Below are 18417 nucleotides of genomic sequence, written 5' to 3'. Positions count from 1 at the left end.
CCAAAGTTTTCAGAAGTGGCACAAGTGACGTGATCAAGGCTTTGCCAGGAGGCATCTGTAGGGATGGGATTAAAAACTCCAGGTTTCCCGGCCTCATGTTCCGTCCCCTTGGCTTCATTGCCCCTAGTGAGGTACATAGCACAGAAATGACCTGCACTAAGGGGCCGTGACGGTGTTATTTAGCCACTGGCTCATGTTGGGAGTGAAGTGGACTTGCACCAAACATAAGGGGCACAATCCAATCCTGCTAGGCCTGACGTATTGCAGGACCCGCAAGACGGGTGCCGTCTAATCCCTTGAGCCGCTCCCAAGTGCTGTGAAGCCGTGTGGGTTGGTGGGGCTGGGAGCTGTCACTGTGAGTGGCCCTGGTGTGGGGTGTGCAAGTTGACAAAGGCTTTTCATCCTCCTCCCCGTCCCACCAGGGCCAGACTGGCCGTCCGTGCTTTCTAATAGATGCAACCCTCGTAAAATGAGCTGATCCCATCACCCCGTTAACTTGGGTTAACACACGATAACCCAGGGGTCCTCAACCTATTTGCCATCGTGGGCCGCATGTGCAGCTCTCTGTGTGTCATGTGGGCCGCATCCACACGATATATGTTCTCCCTGAATGGCCCTGAAGCTGTCACTTGTGTGCTGGTTGGGCCGCAGGTTGAGAACCACTGTTACAATGGCTTGGTGGGAGCTGTGTCACAATCCAGGGCGAGCTGAATATCTCCGTCATTTGTCCTGCTGGTATTGTGCCTTGGTGGTCTGAATCTTTAAAAATCCTTGGGAAACTTTCCCCAGGCGTATTTCTAGATGCCCCGCAACGCTTTGCCTTGGGGGTGGGGAAGAGAGACGTTGTCCCCAGTCCTCTTTTCTCCTTCTCTTATCCCCTCTATCTGTGGACCGGGGTAGTGCCGTTCCAGCTGAGATGGACACAGAACCCCTTGCCCACTTGTTAGAATTGCTCCTTCGTCTTCCAGCAGGAGCAGATGTTGAGTAGCACAAAGTAGCACTCCAGCCCCGCCCTGGTTTGCTTTGCCTCCACAAAAGAAATTGGAATACTCTCCAGACTGCTGCTGCCACTCTTGCGTCCCTGGGCATAGTACCTTATTGCATCACCAGTCCATTGATTTCCGCAGGACCGTCTGCGAAGTAAAGCCCTACTCAGCGTGAGCAAGGGTGGCAGAAACTGGCCATGTATCTGCCTTGAGCACAAGTCTTGGCTGTTGTAAAACTCTTGAACGGGAGGGTAAACGCTAGCAGATCTGTCTCTGTATCAGGAGTTGGTTAACTATGTTAGTTGTTGCCTCGCATGCCCTTTGGGGGCATCTTTTTGGCTTCACAGGCTGATGCTGTATTGGGCTATGTCGGGGCTGGGTGCTCAGTGGAAAGGGTACAGGGCATTTCCTCTGTGTTCTGTGCATCCTGACGCCCAATTGTGGCTCCCCAGCATGAATTCACAGAGAACGTTCTCTACCTAACAGCGCCTCTTGTCCTGTTGGAGAACTAACTGCAGACACACACCTGAGGCAGGTAGGCAGTGGCTAGGAGGGAGATTAGGGCTGCTCCGGTGTCTAGCACCCACTCACCCTTCCCTAATCTCGGCTCAGGCAGGACCTACCCCTTCAGTGGCGGAAGAGAGAAAGAAGGGAGTCTTCCTCCGAGAGAACGTCCGATGTCAATGAAGACCACAGCAAGTGTTTCCACACAAGCACGTGGTATAAGATCGAGTCTATCTCTGTGCAAACAGCCCAGATGCCACAGGGATGGACACCTCAGGGTTCCAGATAGATAATCCCATCTCCTATGTGTCGTGTGTGTTGATGGGCGTGGATAGCCTTATTTTATTTAGGCCTTATCTGTATTGTTTGTGTTTCTTTCCCCCACTGGTGGTTAAATGAGGGTTTGAAATGTCCCAGTGCAAAGGGCGGACGAGATGTGACAGGTTGAAAGCCTGCCAGTGAAAAGTGGAATGTGACGTCATAAAAAAGCACTTTGAGAGGGCTGCTTTTTCTTCCCCGCTTAGATGTTTTAAAAATTGCCAGTAAAGCCTGTTGTGTGTCTGCAGGAGTCTGAAAGGTGCTGGGAACTGTCTGCTGTCTCATTGTGTAACTGAATTTTAGGCTGCGTGCCTAGGTTTTTTTTTTTTTTTTTTTAAATCTTAACCGTGCATTTGTCACTCGTATTATCTCCCTTTCCTAACTTTCCTGTGGTCTGGAAAGCTTTCTTACTTCAGTCCGATGTCAGCGAGGCAGTTCACAGTGATACGGCCTGATTGTCCTCTCCTGAACGCTGGTGTAAATCAGGAGTAGCTGTACCGAAGTCGGTAGTTACCAGATGTAAAATGAGAAGAGGATCAGGCCCTTTGTAGGAAGGGTACAGTTCTCTTGCACAAAAAAATCTTCATCTGGCTATTTCTGAAGGGCACAGCCCTGCATTCTCACTCACGTTGGATAATGCCTTATTACACGTTACTTATTACTACTCAGGTAGTATGGTGCTACTCGCTCAGAGTCTGATTGGCTGGATCTAGCCCTTAAAGGCCTTTCCTGTTACCGTGCTGCGATATTTGGGGAATATTTTGGAGTTCAACTAAGGAGACATTTCCCAAAGCAGAGTCATTTCCGCTTTCCGTCAGAGAGTATTATTGCACCATCTGCAAAGGACTTAGGGGTCATGGTAGAAAACCAATTGCACATGAGCTCCTAGCATGATGCTGTCGCTAAGAGGACTAGCACAATCCTTGGATGTATAAGCTGGAGAATATCAAGTAGGAGTAAGGAGGTGGTATCACTGCCGTAAGTGGCATTAGTGACACAATACTGCGTCCAGTCCTGGTCCCAACCCTTCAGAAAGGTTGCAGAAAAGAGGCACAAGATGATTCAAGGTCTGGAAAACCTGCCTGACTGGGAGAGACTAAAGATGCTCAGTCTATTTAGTGTATGAAAGAGAAGGTTAAGCAGCGACTTGATTCCAATCTGTGAGTACTGACATGGGGGAAAGATTTCTGGTAGCGGAGGGCTCTTTGATTTGTCGGAAACGGGCATGATGAGATCCACTGGGTGGAAGCTGAGGCTGGACAAATGGAGACTAGAAAAGGTGCACGTTTTTAATAATGAGGTTAATGAACCACCAGAACAAGTTATCTAGGGATGCGATGACTTCGCCTTCACCGGGCGTCTTTAAATCAATAATAGCAATGATGATGATAATAATTAATAGTAGACTACCGAGCTCTCGTAGATGGATGCCGTCTGACTGTCGCTCTGGAAGCTATGCTATAGCTCAGATCGAAGTTCTGGGCCTGATGGAGGAATCAGCAGGCAAGGCTTGCTGATCTGCAGGAGGTCAGATTAGGCGGCACCTTCTGGCCTTAAAATCGATGAAACGTGAGCGGGGTGGCTAGAGGGGGCTAGCTGGTGTCACAAGAACACGGCCCCCCGTAAAGGGTGGCAAGCCGCTTTGCCATCCCGGAAGCATAACGGGGAAAGAATTGTGGCTCATGGAGCCACAGTCCCCTGCCTGCTGCATCCTTGCTGTCGGGAGGAAGGTGGTAAAGTATTTTTCTAGCCACCTTTATTAGCGGCAAATCACGACCCCTTTGCCATGCACTGACTCAGCTCTGCCTCCCCTCCCTTCTCCCACTCCCCATGTTCCTGCTATGCAGGGGTCAGAGAGTAAGAAGCGCACAGCTACTGCTTCCTTCCTGCATGCCCACGTCCAGGAGGATAAGGAGATGCTCCCCTTTCTGACACTGCACAGATATGCAGGCAAAGGGAGTGTCTTGGGCAGATTCTTCAGAAACCACCCGCTCTGCGAGATGTAGTGCAGTTAGGCAGGCCGTTAGTCCAGTTTCAAATCGGACAGCCCTCTTTTTGCATGGTTTGTCCCCTCTCCAGTCCTGAAACAAAACTGGACACGCTGCTTCATGCCCGCCGGTGTGACCCGGCATCACAGTGCCTGTGAGGTCATGCTGGCGGGGGCGGGCCCATGCCCTTCCTGGAAGTAGCCGTGTTCTGATTCACCCCCCCACCTGCCGTTCAGGACTGAATTGACAGAGAGCAGCTCTTATTTGTGGCAGAGAAACAGGGCTGACAAGATTTGGTTGGGGTGTGTGTGTGTGTGTGTGTGTGTGTGTGTGGGAGGGCAGTGGAGGATGACTGGAGGACTCTGACACCCGCACATTAATATGATTAATGACACAACTTAATTTGCACGGACGGCTCCTTCGAACACAAAAGAGAACTCTCAAATGAGAGGCTTTGTAGCCAGCGAGAGACGTTGAGGGGGTTTCTCCTGGGGAGAGGATGGTTCTGAGTTAGAACAATAAGGCGGCAGGCTTCTGAAGAAGCAGTCGCTGCGTATTCTATAGATGAGCGTTAATGAGATTTTCCAGTAACGTCGAAAGTTGGAATTGTTTAATATCGCTTTGCTAAATTATGTATGCGCAATCCAGGGAGCTGCCTTCATCCGCGTCAGCCTGGGACAACTTAATTTTACTTTAAAATTGCAATGGATTCCATTTAGGCCATTTCCGAGATCTTAAAACACAGCTGTAATTACAACGGATGGAAGAGTCGAGTGGCTTTGCCGGCACAGCGTTGTTTGGGAAATATGTTTTAAGCCCACTAGGGGGCACCCATGTCACGCCAAAGGAAGGGTGAGCGCTGGAAAGGATCTGCAGCATATTTTCAGACTCATGGTGTTTTAACCTGCTCCGATACTTTTAGTCTCTGCTTCGGCCCAGGATGGTTTGAAAGAGAAGTGATGGTGTTATCTCTGGCCTTCGAAAAGGTTGTTTACTACACATTAAAAGGAACTAACTTCTTCGGGCATGGCATTAATCAATTACAGACCCGTCTGACCAAATAATCTTAAATACAGTGGGAGAAAGGAATCGAAGGTATCTGCTTTTGCATGGGTTTTGTTGTGTTTCAGAAATCAATGCTACAAGTTGTTTTATTTCTGTTCATAGTAAAATGTCGTCAGTCACACTCTTTCATAGACCCATCTCTTTTGTCTGAGGGCAAGATGCTGCATTCCCTCAGTTCCTATTGATTCCACAAGGAGGCACTAGTCACCATTCCCGACCAATTATTAAATGCCGAGCTCTTATAGAGTGCTTTTCAACAGTAGATTGCACAGGGCTTTCTTTACAAGGAAGGTCAATGTCCTTATCTGCATTTTTATAGATGGGGAAACTGAGGCACAAGGAGGTGAAATGACTTGTCCGAGGTCACCCGCAGGTTAATGGCAGAGCGGGGAGTAGAACAGAGGTGTCTGGAATCCTAGTCCGATGTGCTAGTCACTAGACAATACGGCCTGTCATCAGAATCACAAGGAATGCTCACTGCATCTCAAATCAGTTCACTGAATTGGGTGGTTTTAACTGGTAGAAAAATTTTCATGAAGAATAAATTAGGTTTGGGTTCATTTTGAGAATTGCACCTTTGACACTCTGCTTAGATTACATGAAGAATTAGAGATGAAGGATGAAATACAATTAAAAAACCCTGGACACTCACTCACTCACTCACTCACTCACTCACTTTTCTAGAGTAAGCCTTAAATAGCTAACTATCCACTACTGATCACGTTTGTTTAGCACTAGAAATGGGCAGTCTCTCTTTAGGACAGTTTAAGTGGACATTTTTGTTTTAGCACTTTTCTTAATTTCATGTCATATGTTTTTCAGTCAAACCTTAGCACTGATGGTCTTGAAATCTGCATGGCCAGTAAAGATCTTAGTGGAAAAGAATTAACACATTGCATGTGTTGATAGCTACTGCCTCCCTGCCCCTTCTGCTTCATTTTCTAAAATGTAATGATTCCAAATGGTTAAATAAAGACATTCAGTAGTTTTTAAGGAATTTCTCTGCTCTTATGCTGACAAATCTCCTTGTACAATATATGACATGTGAATTTATTTCATTTATGCAAATTATTTTACATAAGAAGAGCCTCTTAAGAGATGCGCCATCTGTCTCTGTCTCTCTCTCTCTCTCTCTCTCTCTCTCCTTTTTTTTTTAAATTGAGGCCATATTGGGTACATTTCACATTAAGATCCCATTTATAAGTTCTTGGACATGCTTGTATTCTTTTAATAGTTCATTATAAAGGATGTTATAAAATGCACTGGTAAAAACCTCTTCACAGATATTGCAACTAGCTATAAAAAGATATTTTATAACATGTAACTATTGGCAGGAAAAAAAGCCCCCTATAAAATATTATATAAGTCTATTTACTCATCTGGCCCCCATCGCATAGTGGCTGAGCGCCTCACAATCTTTTAGTGCATTTATCCTTACAACACCCCTGGGAAGAGGGGCAGCGTTATGCTCCCCGGTTTGCAAGTTGGGGAATTGAGGCAATGAGGGTAACTGGCCAGAGGTCATACAGGAAGTGTGGGGTGCATCCGGGACTTGACCCAGCTACAGCGTCCTAGACGAGCATCCTACCCACAAAATCCTACCTTACGCAGCCTTTGCTCATGCTGGTAAGCTTTTACTCAGGTGAACAGTCCCATTGACTTCAGTGGAACTACTTGTAAGTAAGAAGCATGAATAAGGACTTTATCATCTTGTTTCAATGCCATTATAAATGGAAGCTTAATATAATAATTAATTATTAATCAGAATGAATTAATAAGAATTAAAGATAAGCTCATGGAGGATAGGTCCATCAGCAGCTATTAGCCAAAGTGGCAAAGGATGCAATTCCATACTCTGGGTGTCCTTAAGCCTCTGATTGTCAGATGCGGGGACTGGATGACAGGGAGGGATCACTTGATGATGGCCTGTTCTGTTCATTCCCTCTGAAGCACCTGGCATTGGCCACTGTCAGAAGACAGGAGACTGGGCTAGGTGGACCGTTGGTCTGACCCAGTATGGCCGTTCTTGTGTTCTTCTGTATTGTATTGTCCTGTTGATAGATACTTACACGGGAGTAAAACTTTATGTTCTGTGAAACAATATTTGAGTTGCTGTCAATGTGCATCTAAGAAAAAAAGGTTGCTTGTCAAATTCTTGTTTGACTCAATTAACTGATGGATGGAATCCTTGCTCTTGAAATGCAGTTAACAGAGAGAACAATGAACAACCTTCATTTCACTGCGCAGGCTATAAAAGAATGAATTCTTAGAAACCTGCTGTCTTGTACCATGTTGTCCAGGACTGGTGTGTGAGTGTGTGTGTGTGAGTGACTGGGGTCTGTAGAGCATGAAGGGAGAGAGTTTAAACGGGCTTCTCATTTTCCATGGAATATCTCTATGTTAAGTTAGTTTTTGGAATAGGGTTAATGAATATGGGCACGATCCTGCATTACTTGGGCATCTGAAACACCCCTTGAAAGGTTGCCCAAGGATTGCAGAATTGGGGCCCTTAGAGAACCCTTCAGAGTTCCTGCAAACCCTTACGTACGCCAGTATCAGGGTCCTTGTTCCTATGGGGCCAATCCTGCAAATTGTGCCGTGCCACCAATTGGCACTCAGCACCCACAATACCTCTGGGTCAGATACGGCGGCGCACAATTCCACTGAAGTCAAGGATCTGGTCCATTGAGGTCAGTTGCCATCTAGCACGCCTGCTACCCTTTCGGGATCAGGCGCTGAGCCTGTAGCTGACCAATGAGAGTACTGTTATCTGCCCGTGGCAGTGGCCCGGGGGACTGACGGCATTAGCAATCCAGACTTCCCCAGGAGAGCTCTTGACTCAGAAGGTCAGGAGTGATTGTATTGTTTGTGCAATCTGTAAACAAGTAATTGCTTTGCCACACCCACTAGGTGATGCAAGAGCCAGGGTTAAAATTGGCCAAGGGGAGCATTACTCATATGGAAAAGCAGGCACAAAACCCAGTTCCGGGACTAAAAGCTTGGAATTTCTCTTAACATAATCAATCAGGTGAGACTTATTTTTTTCCAGTTCTCTTTCTCTTATTGATGTGAAGCAGCCAGTCTCAGACCCGTGATTGTATTGTGGCAATTCCCTCTCTTCCACCAAATAACCCCATTCTTTCAAGAAGTTTTGCTGCCTGATAGCATGGGGGAAGCCCTGAATTGTGTTAGCCGGCAGCATCATCTATTTCTTTGTTTATCTAGTGACTGCAAATTGGAATAACCCTACTTTGTTTTTCTTTAATCAGTAAAGTAAACACAGAGCAGGTTGCAATGAAGATTTTATTTGCCTCTAGACAAATCTGCAGGATATATAAAAATAGTAGGTTATCATAGGAAATAGGTAAGACCTAAAAACTAAGTGTACAGTTTTATTGATTTCAGAAAGGGCAGTGTAAAAATATCTCTCTCTATTTAGCTGTCTCATTTGAAATGGACAAAAAGGTACTGGACACAAAACACTTCAGTCATTCTGTCTCATATTTAAAAAACAAACAAACCCTAGAATTTCTTTTTAAATAAAATGGGGAGAAGTTTTTTTTCTTCACTCCTGTTTATAGCAGTTGTTATTAGTAATAAAGACAATAGATCTTTGTCTTCAGCTGCCACTCCACTAACATCTTTTTTTGAATAGAATTGCTGAGTTGTGTGGATTCAGGCACATGCTGCTACTCTTCATGTTGATAAAATAAGGGAGAGGAAGAAAGTGACTAATTGTAGCTTGCTATCCTGATATTACTTTAATTCCCACAATTCCTCTCTTTTCTCACTGCAAACTGATCAGCGAAAGGCTAAGCGCAGCAAACCACGGGCTTTACTGCTGTGAGCACCAGCAACTGAAAGGCACCTACCAACATACTTTAATGACCCCAGAGATGTTATGCCCTCCAAAGAAGGGGGGGAAGGGTGTAATTTTGTGTTTCTTTAAAGCAAATTCCTAATTGTTCCCATTGCCTAGCAAAATAAGAAAAGTGGTGGTCGCAAATAAGAAAAGGTCATTTTGATCTCTTGGTGGGCAAAGAATGCATTATTATGAGCTCTGACAAATTGCACGGCGTGTCACATTTCTGATAGCGGAAGGTCGAGTTGAGCCCGGGGTAGGAGAGAGGACAAATATAAACAATGAAAGCAAAGGGACTTGAAAATTTCATCTCATAAAAATTCAGCTCATTATTTTCTGGAACACATGTCAGTAAAGCTATTAGGGTTTCTCTGCAGAACAACTTCTTGAAAATGCAGCTTCTGGAAAAACACACTTATCAGCATGAGTTCTGGTGACTGTTAGCGACTGGTCCCAATAGCAGACCCAGACAATAACGTGATCCTTTGTCAAAGCGCAGCATATTCAACTGTCAGACCCTCCGTTCTTTAGAGTGGTGACGCTCAGCCTTTCCAGGTTACTTGCACACTTTTCAGGAGTCTGATTTGTCTTGCGTACCCCCAAGTTTCACCTCACTTAAACACGATGTGCTTACAAAATCAGACGTCAAACCACAAAAGTGTCACCGTTACGGAGAAATGGCTTGCTTTCTCATTGTTCCCATATCATCATAAAATAAATCATTTGGAATATAAATGTTGTACTTGCATTTCAGTGAATAGTATATAGAGCAGTACGAAGAAGTCATTCTCTGTATGAAATTTTAGTTTGTACTGACTTTGCGATTGCTTTTTATGTAGGCTGTTGTAAAAGTAGGCAAATATCTAGACGAGTTGATGTACTCCTTGGAAGACCTCTACCTATCCCCAGGAGTACATGTACCCCTGCTGGAGAACCACTGCTTTAGGTCCAGGGTGACGCTACTAATGTTGCAGTTAATTCAAAATGGGAGTGGTGCAAGGTGTCATCATCACAACTTGATTTCAGTGAGTGGGGAGTGTTAACTCACCCCCTCATCTTCTACCACAGCCCACCCTAACGGAACCAGGGGTGCGTGCAGTGGAGTGGATGTTTGGTGCTGGGATTTGGCCAGACGTGGAAATACTGAAGTTCTCATGGTATTTTTGATTCAACTGGACACTGAATGTACCAGGAAATTTCCCAAGAAAGCCTTTTTCTCATGAGATTTCCAGCCCAATTCTGCAGACCCCAGAGGTTCAGGTCATTCCTGAAATGCACCTGAACGCGTGGGGCTCCAAATAGCCTGTGGAGAATTCCCCCTGTGCAGGGGAACTCTTCTCTGCATCCTGCACCAGCCCTGCCCATATTGTAAGTGGGAAGAGAAGGCATGACAATGGCTGGGTGGGGAGGCGGCCCAGCAGAGCAGGGCTCCATACGCCTGCATATAGATTAGAGCTGGGGCCAGGTGGCAAAGGAACAGGGAGACAGCAAATGGCTCTCTGCCACACGTGGGTGGCATGGAGCATCTACCTGTTGGTATTTACCTGATGGGAGAAGAGACTGAAGTCAAAGGGCCTGATCCAAACCCTATTGACGTCAATGGGATCTTTTTTCCATTGCTGTCAATGGCCTTTGGTTGCGACCCCGAGCAGGATGCTAAGCAGACAATGTGTCAGGTGACCATGGGATCATAATGCCATTCCTAGGTCCCAAAGGGGTTTGGAGTCCTTCCCAATCCCTAGAACTTTCTCGGTGGCTGGGCAGCATTATGGACGTAAGGCGCAACGTACACGATAAAATACTGTGTTCACTGTCTTTGTTACTTTGGAACAGAATGGTCTCTGCATAGAGTCAATCCAAGGAGATTTCAAAGCTGCCTTGTGAGGTTTTCTCTGTAGACTTGGGAACAATTTCAATAGCTCTCCAACACTTTGCCGTCTTTTGACTCGCGTTGCACTGTAGATGGCACTGTAAAACAACGATTTCGGTGACAGAAATCTATTGCACATCACCTTCCAAACCCTAACTGCTGTCTAATCTGGTTTCCTCTCTAGGACCCCAGAGTGAAAATGCAGCAATGCTTGTTTGTAGCTGCAAATGGCAATTTGGAATAACTCTGAAAATCATACTGAAATAATTGCATTTGACTGGAGCGACATTCTTGCAAAGTCCCAAGGTAAGACAACTTTTTATCTTTGGAATTGACAACGAAGATTTGCCACTCCGGTTAGCAGTAATACCCTTTTGAATCTGTCGGAGGGAACAGGCGAATGAATGAATGCAAATGTAATGTTTTTGAGAGAGTCACCCGCTGACTTCACCTGCTTCTGAATGTGGTGATGTGCCCGCCTCCTATTACATAGCGTCCTTCTAACTTTAGTTTGTTTTTCTCTACAAAGAGAAAGAAATGCTATTTCTTTACGTTCAAGATGAAAATAACTAAGTGTTGTCTACATGCAAAGGTTGTACTGCTTTAACCATACAGGTATAGTTAAAGTGGTACAACCCTCCCCCCCCCCATACCTGTCTAAAGGTGCTTTATATTTGTACAGCTATTTCTATATGGTAATGGGAATAAACTATACTGGTATATGACACCTTTTATACCAGTATGATTGCATCTGCGCTACAAGTTGTATTGGTACAACTATATTAGTAAAAAATCAACTCCCTAAATGAGATAGTGATACCGGTACAAAAACCAGTAGACCAGGCCTTAAGTGAATGAGTTGGTCTCATATTGGTAGAGAAGGGGCTAGAACTGAAATCCTGGATGCACTCATCCTCTGGCCTTGGCAGAGGTTCCATATTCAGATCTGCAGCCCAGGCGCATCTCGCTAGATCAGTACGTTTAAGAGCTGTTGCCCTTTCAAAAGGTAACCGCGTCACATGGTGGGAAGCAAACCGTTCCTCCCTGCACGGCCTAAAATCTGGCAGATTACTAGGGCTGGATTTCCGATAGCGTCCGGCACTCAGAATTGGAGCCAGGTTTTTAAAAGAGCTCAGCTTCCATTTAAACACCTAAATAAGAGCTAGGTTTTCAAAAGTTCTCCCTCCCACATGGAGAATGTCTCCTCCCTCGTCGAGAGCAGTGGGAGCTGCCGGACTCCGAGCACTTGTGAAAATTTATTTAGGTGTCCAAACGAGGTATTAAGAACTTTTAAAACTCTGCTTCCTTGTGCCTGGTTTTCAGATGTTAGCGGCTCCCCTTAACTTCTGTTGGAGTGTGGGTGCCCAGCAGTTCTGAAAATCAGGCGCTGAATCAGGGTCCAACTCTGCTTTCAAGGACACTGCTGTATATCCGAAGGGATGCCCTTGGCTGCAGTACTGTTCCTTCAGGTTTACACCAGGGGAACTGAGGTCGGGGTTGGGTTCGCAGCAGATAGTTTGGTCTGTTTCCAGCATTTGTGCTCAGAACAATTGAGCGGTGCTGATGACGAGAATAACCGCATATACCCAAACTGCAGATTTTGTGTGCATCACCCAACACTGAGTTAATCATGGGCTCCAGGGCATGCATTCAGGGGCATGTGAAGCAAGGGAAGTGGTGAGGCTAAATTCTGTTCTCGGTTAGCCAGTGCCTCTCCTCTGAAGACTATGGGGTTGGATGGGGATAACGAGAGAAGGCTCTGGCCCTCAGTCATCTTGGCAGAGGCAAGTGGATTCCAAAGCCTTGTTGGGTGGGTTCCTTATTCTCTTATTGCCATTGACTTCAACCCAGATCAGGCCCCAGTTGAAAACACTGATAATCCCTCTTACACCAGGTTCAAGGTTGAATGGAGTTGCTGGATTCGGACTGGTTGAAGTGAGCGGTGACTCGGGCCCAGACTGATTTGCTGAAATGAAGCTCCTCAAAGTTAGCCTGTTATCAGCTGGCCCAATCCTGAATGTGGAGCGTTTACACAGCACAGCCCTGTGAGCCTCCACTTTGTGGGTGTGATCCCCATTTGCACCAAGACTCCCTTACACCGTTTTAGCAGTGTAAAAGGGCCTTACTGTAAACAGGAATCAGCCCCATTTACAGCTTTGTTCGGGCAGTGTAACCACACGCTGGCTTAAAGAAGACTTTGAACTTTGGTCTGGCTGCTTTAAGCACAGCAGTCAATAGCCCCCGTTTACTTTTTAAACAGTCACCGTGCAACAAAGGTGCTGTATAAAAGACATTTGCGGGGAGAGGCAGAAGCCGCAAGGACAGCTGAGCGTGCTCTGACGTGGCTGTCTTCTTCACCAATGTATTTTTTTTTTCCCTCAAGCTTAAAATAATGGGTGCTGCTAAAAGATATTTACAACAGGCTCTTTGCCTGATAGTTTCTGATATTATGAAGTGCTCCGGTGAGCCGCTTGGGCAGTACTGATATTGCCTTTAATGAGCAAGTGGCGAAGGGAAGCACTCTGTAATGCGGGAAAGGAAGACTAGGCAAGTCTTTCTAAATGAGAAAACGTGAGATCTGGGGTTTTTTTGTTTTTATTTGTCTATGTATTTTACATTTTTAAAATAAAATGGACATTTTCTTCTGGTAGCCATTACAGCAGAGGTGTCCATTTTGGGAGGTCTCCTTTATATATATATATATATATATATATATTTTTAAACCGTTCAGAATGTTTACCCTCTTGGATGATCTGATGAGACTCCCGGTTTGAGGTGCTTTGTAATCAAATCAGCCAGCTCTTTTGCAATTGCCCAGGGAAATCCAAACTGAAATCGGCAAAAAAAACCAGTACCACATAGTTTTGTTTGGTTAGTTTTTTGTGAGTGGTGTTTTGGTATAAATGAGAGTGCTCATCACAGACTCTTTCAAATCCCAGCGTGCTGGTTAACTGCAGATCAGAGTCTCTGCTATGAAAACAGTATTTAGTTCAATTTATGCACATCCATAAACTATTTTTAATTAGTTTGAGACCTTCTCGCATACAGCGTTTGCTGTAACGATGGAATCGAAGGGTACAAGTGCACAGCACACTCTTGGGTACCGTATAAATAATACATCATCATAATTCAATTGAAGAAAACGACCTCATTACCTTTCCACATGATGAATGCTACCATGGAAGCCATGACAGAGGAATGAAAGCTGGGAAGATCTGAGCTCTAACACTGCTTTCTGCTGGGTCTGATTCTGCCACCCTTCCATGGCAAGGCACTTTACTCCTTGAGTAGTCTCATTGACTTCCATGCAATGAGTCGTGGAATAAGTTGCTCCTCTGCATGAATGAGAATACTGGAATCTGGCCTATCTATTGCACCGGTGCTGTGAGGAACAGGTCCTCAACACCTCGGGGAAGTGAGGCCAGGTTTCCACATGGGCTCAGCTCCCAGCAGCTGCCATTCTTCTCCGTGGGAGCTGCTGCATGTTGCGCACTTGTGAAAACCCAGCTACTTCACTTAGGTGCCTAAATGGGAGACGATTTTTATTTTGAAAATCTGTCCTGAAAATTATAAAAGCATAGAGGGATTTTCCCTGTTCTGTTCTGGAGCCTGAGCTGGGTACAGTTTTAAAAATGAGAACCTCGCCCACCCAAGACCAAATTAAATGTGTATATGTTTAAATGTAATTGTGCTGTTGCGTGTGCAGATGTGCAGCGTTCTTACTTTTAAACCTCGGATTCAAAGAACCTAATGAAGTCACATCATAATGTAGACCGGCGTGTCGATAACCACTGCAGCGCCTCTAATTATGAAGCACACTTAGCAAGGAATTGATCCCAGCCGAAGTGTGAATTTGATTTTTGTCAGCATTACCTTGTAATCAACCATTTCAGTCACTCATGAGGATCTTTTCAGCTTTCCTCTCCCCAGCAGCAGGTTTGCATTGTTCCCTAGTTATATTGTTCTTTCACTCAGCTGCTTTCTTTTCTGCCTCCAGGATGAGATTCTGTGCCAAATCAATGCTTCTATCTGACTGGTTCTTTCTGGTCTATGTGTTAATGGTGTGCTGTAAATTGTTGTCCGCCTCCAGCCACCATCCTCGAGGACACCCAGGTAGGAGCTTTTTAAACTTATTACATGCTACTGGGACTAATTAATAACTCTTGCAGAACGTTAGCGTCCACTTTTTAGCCATGGATAGTTGATGAAGCTGTTGACAGTTGTGTTCTGATCAGTGCAAAAGGTTAAAATAACAACCACAACCCCCCCCCCCCCCCCCCAAAAAAAAAAAAAAAAAAAAAAGTTGTAACGTTTCAAAGGGTTTTAGTCGTTTTAGGTAGTGCCATTGATAAGACACTTTTTGGAGCAGCTTCACAGTTGCTAAGATTCTGGGACCTGTTCTTCTCATTTTCCTTTTCGTTTTGTTTTAAATCTTAGACAACAGCTATACATATAGTTTCTGTTCTGAAATGCTGCTTTACCCTCCACCAGTTAATGCTGGTCCTGCTCCCAGGGTCAACTGATATCAAGGGAAAGCTTCTCATTCGCCTTGGTTCCCCCCCGTTAGCGCTACCTGCCTCAGTCCTTCTATTCAGCTACCCACGCCCTTCTTAAATGAACCCTTTCTGTATATTATCCCTTTCCCTACTGTGAGTATTGAGGCAAACAGTGATAAGATGTGATTGACTCGGAGGAGGAAGTTGCTTTCTTGTAATGTTAGATGGGAACACTCTTCTCTCTAAACCACAACCTCATAGGCTCAAGTCTGATGCCTGGACTTGGGCTCATTCCCTGTGCTGACTCTGCTGTTCAGCACTAGAAAGTGGAGCTGTATTAGTTAGAGGATCCATCAGATGAGGCGACATTGATGTTCTTCCTGGCCTCTTCCGGTGATTGTCCGCGTGGACGCCCTGTGTTTTCCCCAAAAGCGAAACAACCAGGGGCCCTATATAAACAGCATATAGCTGCTGCATTTGTCTTCATGCTCATGCTCTATCAGCATTGTTGTGTCTTGAAGGATTGCACAAAGCACTCACTTGGAGTTGTACTATTAATAATTCTCATCCAGCCGCCACCCAGTTATCACTTGGGGTTCTCCAACGTGGTGAATCATTTTTATCCTGCTATGATGTGTTATCTGGCACGGCATTTGTGACTTTAAAACGCTGAATGCACAGATTGATTCATGAGCTATTGAAATGTAACCTTTCTGTCAGCAAAGAAAAGGTGTCAGGCTCGCTTGGCTAGGCTGTATGGGATATTAAACAAAAGAAATGGTAAACATTAGTTATTTTAAATGCAACGGGGACAAATATTTGCTAGGGAAAGTCAGCCTACCTCCGATTACTTCAGCAGGGATGCACCGGTTTATGCTAACTGAGGATGTGGGCTAATGTGTATGGTTGGATGTAAATCTGATCTGAAAAGGAAGTGATCAGCTTGGTAGCAAAAGTGCTGGAAGTACTCGGTTGCTGCTGCTTGCACCAACTGATAGATGACATTCTTATGGGGTAGGATACACTGTAAAAGGTTCTGTGCATGGCTAAAAAGTTTCAACACTATGACAGTTAATTTAACATTAGAGGATGACCTAGTGCTACCCTTCTCTCCCAGGTTGTCCTTTTTCTCCTCTATGGAAGTGGCTTGAGTTACTTTATTGGGGAAAGACCGGCCACAAACATGTTGACCAAGGGAAGATTGGATGCAGGAAGTTGAGTGTGGTCTCTCCTGATCCAACCCCACAAATGAATTTTCTTCTAGAACACAACAAAATTAGCAGTTGGAAAACACGCTTCCATAGATGTTGTCATTCAACCACGAATTCAATCACAGCCTTGTAAAAATTAGTATTTTCATGCCTTTTAAAATGCACTTTACATACAATCCCAAGGGAAATACCTGTGACAGGAAGAGAACATCTTCTATTATGTGCATGCATGATGGATGTTTACGAAACAGTGCAAATTATGGTATTCTTTTCACTGTCTGTGTCAGAATACTTAATTGCATATTTTGAGCTGACAAAAAATTCTTTCTCCCCATATCACACAGCTATTTCCAAGTATAGGCAACCTACTTGGAAATGAAGTAAAACTGCGTAAGGGGATCACTCTTGGTAGCTCCAAGACACATACAACTAATAGACTTAAACTTTTGCTTCTTATGATAAATTTGGCCAAAATCTGTGGTGCTTATTTAGGCAGAATTTCGATTCAACTGGAATTTGACCTTTTGTTTTATATAAGGCTCTATATTTAAGTGATTAAACTTATCTGTCAGTACAGAATGAACAATCAAATTCTTGGGTAGAGGACTAGGATAAAATCTGCTGTCAATAGGCAGCTCTCAAAGTAGCAAGGAGAAAGTGTTAACCATGAAGACACCAAGAGGGCATATGAACAAATTCATGAATGCAGATATCTTCCTTCCTCCCTTGGTCAAACAGCTGCAGTGTGTCATTGACATGGGGAGATAGGAAATATGTCTCATTTAGAGGATGCTACACTGACATTACAATGGAAATCTGACCCAAGGTTAGAATTGCACTGTTTGTCTTACTAATCTGGACTCCATCGGTGCTCTGTGTGGAAGTTCACTGTACCTCAGGAATAATCTAGGGTAAGAGACGCACGGGTTAGACCTTTCTTCCCAACATTATTCTCCCAAAAAGCTGTTCTTTAGTTTTAGCAACTTCTGTGGAATTTGGACCTTCTCTCTCTCCCCTGCTTCCCCCCCCAAAAAAGCACCAATGTTTTTAAAAAGTGATAGTGTAAAAGGAACCTTTTGCCAGCAGGTGGTAATGTTCGCGGTATCCCTTTAGCAATAGTTTTACTTTACCAGGCGTCTACAGAGCTTAGACTTTAGAGTTTAGTAGACTCTGATTCAGGGAAAGATTCCCATTAATCTCACTGGTGTTGGTCTGGCTCATAAGGAAGATGAAGTTCTACAGCTGTCTCACTAATACTCAGATTGCAGGAATGACTCTGTCCATAGAAAGCCAGCCGTCATCAGATTACCGTAAAAGTGGAGAGAGTGCCCCGGAACATCTCTTCTAAGAAAAAGGATCTAGGTCAGGGGTTCTCAAACTTCCTTTGCTGGGACCCCCTTGGAAAATATTTCAGGCAGTGATGACACCCCCTGACAAAAGTGATGACCCCCCCCTCCCTTGCCATGTCATTCTTACTGGCATGTGTGGGGACTGATAGCTCAGGACTGCCCCCCATAATAACCTCACGACCCTCTGAGGGGTTACGACCCCCCGTTTGAGAACCCCTGATCTAGGCACTGCAGTAATACTAATAATAGAAAACCAAGGGTTCATCCTTGCCCCCTCTCTCTCTGCTGCCACAGCTCTGTCTCTCTTTGTTTTCCAAAACATCCTCCACCGCCGGAAGACAGCAGCACAGACTAGACTGTGTAGGAATCATAGGTGACAAGTTCTAATGTGTGGAATAAATACAGCAGTTAATTTATAGGCAAGATTTGCAGGTCTCGTTTTTTGTGTACTGCCTCTGTCGTAAGCTAACTGACTAACTTTGGCTTTCTTCATGCTGTACCTTATTTCTTTGCTATGATAGCGCCCTGAAATGCTCCCAACCCATTTCTGCTTGCAAGTGGTTGGATAGAGTGTGGCTAAATAAAACTTGGCTTGTTCTCACCCATCCAAATGCATGCATTTAATACCACTTTAGAAACTATCGGGTGGTGAGTACCAGAGAGAAGGGTTCATAGCTTCATCCATTTGTTAGGAAAAGGCTTACCTGCCATTGCTGCTTCTGGAAACACATCCATATCTTCAGTAAAACAGGGATGACTGTATGTTCC

General features: G+C 44.8%; 1 protein-coding gene across 2 annotated transcripts in view; it reads left to right on the top strand.

Annotated features, from left to right (window-relative positions):
* The first annotated feature begins 10771 nt into the window (after positions 1 to 10771).
* TAFA4 (TAFA chemokine like family member 4) overlaps positions 10772 to 18417 on the top strand; it is a 73459-nt gene continuing 65813 nt past the window's right edge. For both annotated transcript variants that reach the window (XM_067542145.1, XM_067542154.1), the window contains exons 1-2: positions 10772 to 10899; positions 14591 to 14706. In XM_067542145.1, coding sequence (XP_067398246.1) covers positions 14592 to 14706 — 115 coding nt within the window. In that variant the 5' untranslated portion in view covers positions 10772 to 10899; position 14591. The remainder of the gene's footprint in view (positions 10900 to 14590; positions 14707 to 18417) is intronic.

This window comes from Emydura macquarii, unplaced genomic scaffold (assembly GCF_026122565.2).
Source record: "Emydura macquarii macquarii isolate MOO-44397 ecotype Brisbane River unplaced genomic scaffold, CSIRO-AGI_Emac_v2 contig_71, whole genome shotgun sequence".
Classification (NCBI taxonomy): Eukaryota; Metazoa; Chordata; order Testudines; family Chelidae; genus Emydura; species Emydura macquarii.
Note: the sequence above shows the minus strand (reverse complement) of the source record. Positions and strands in the feature narration are given on the sequence as shown.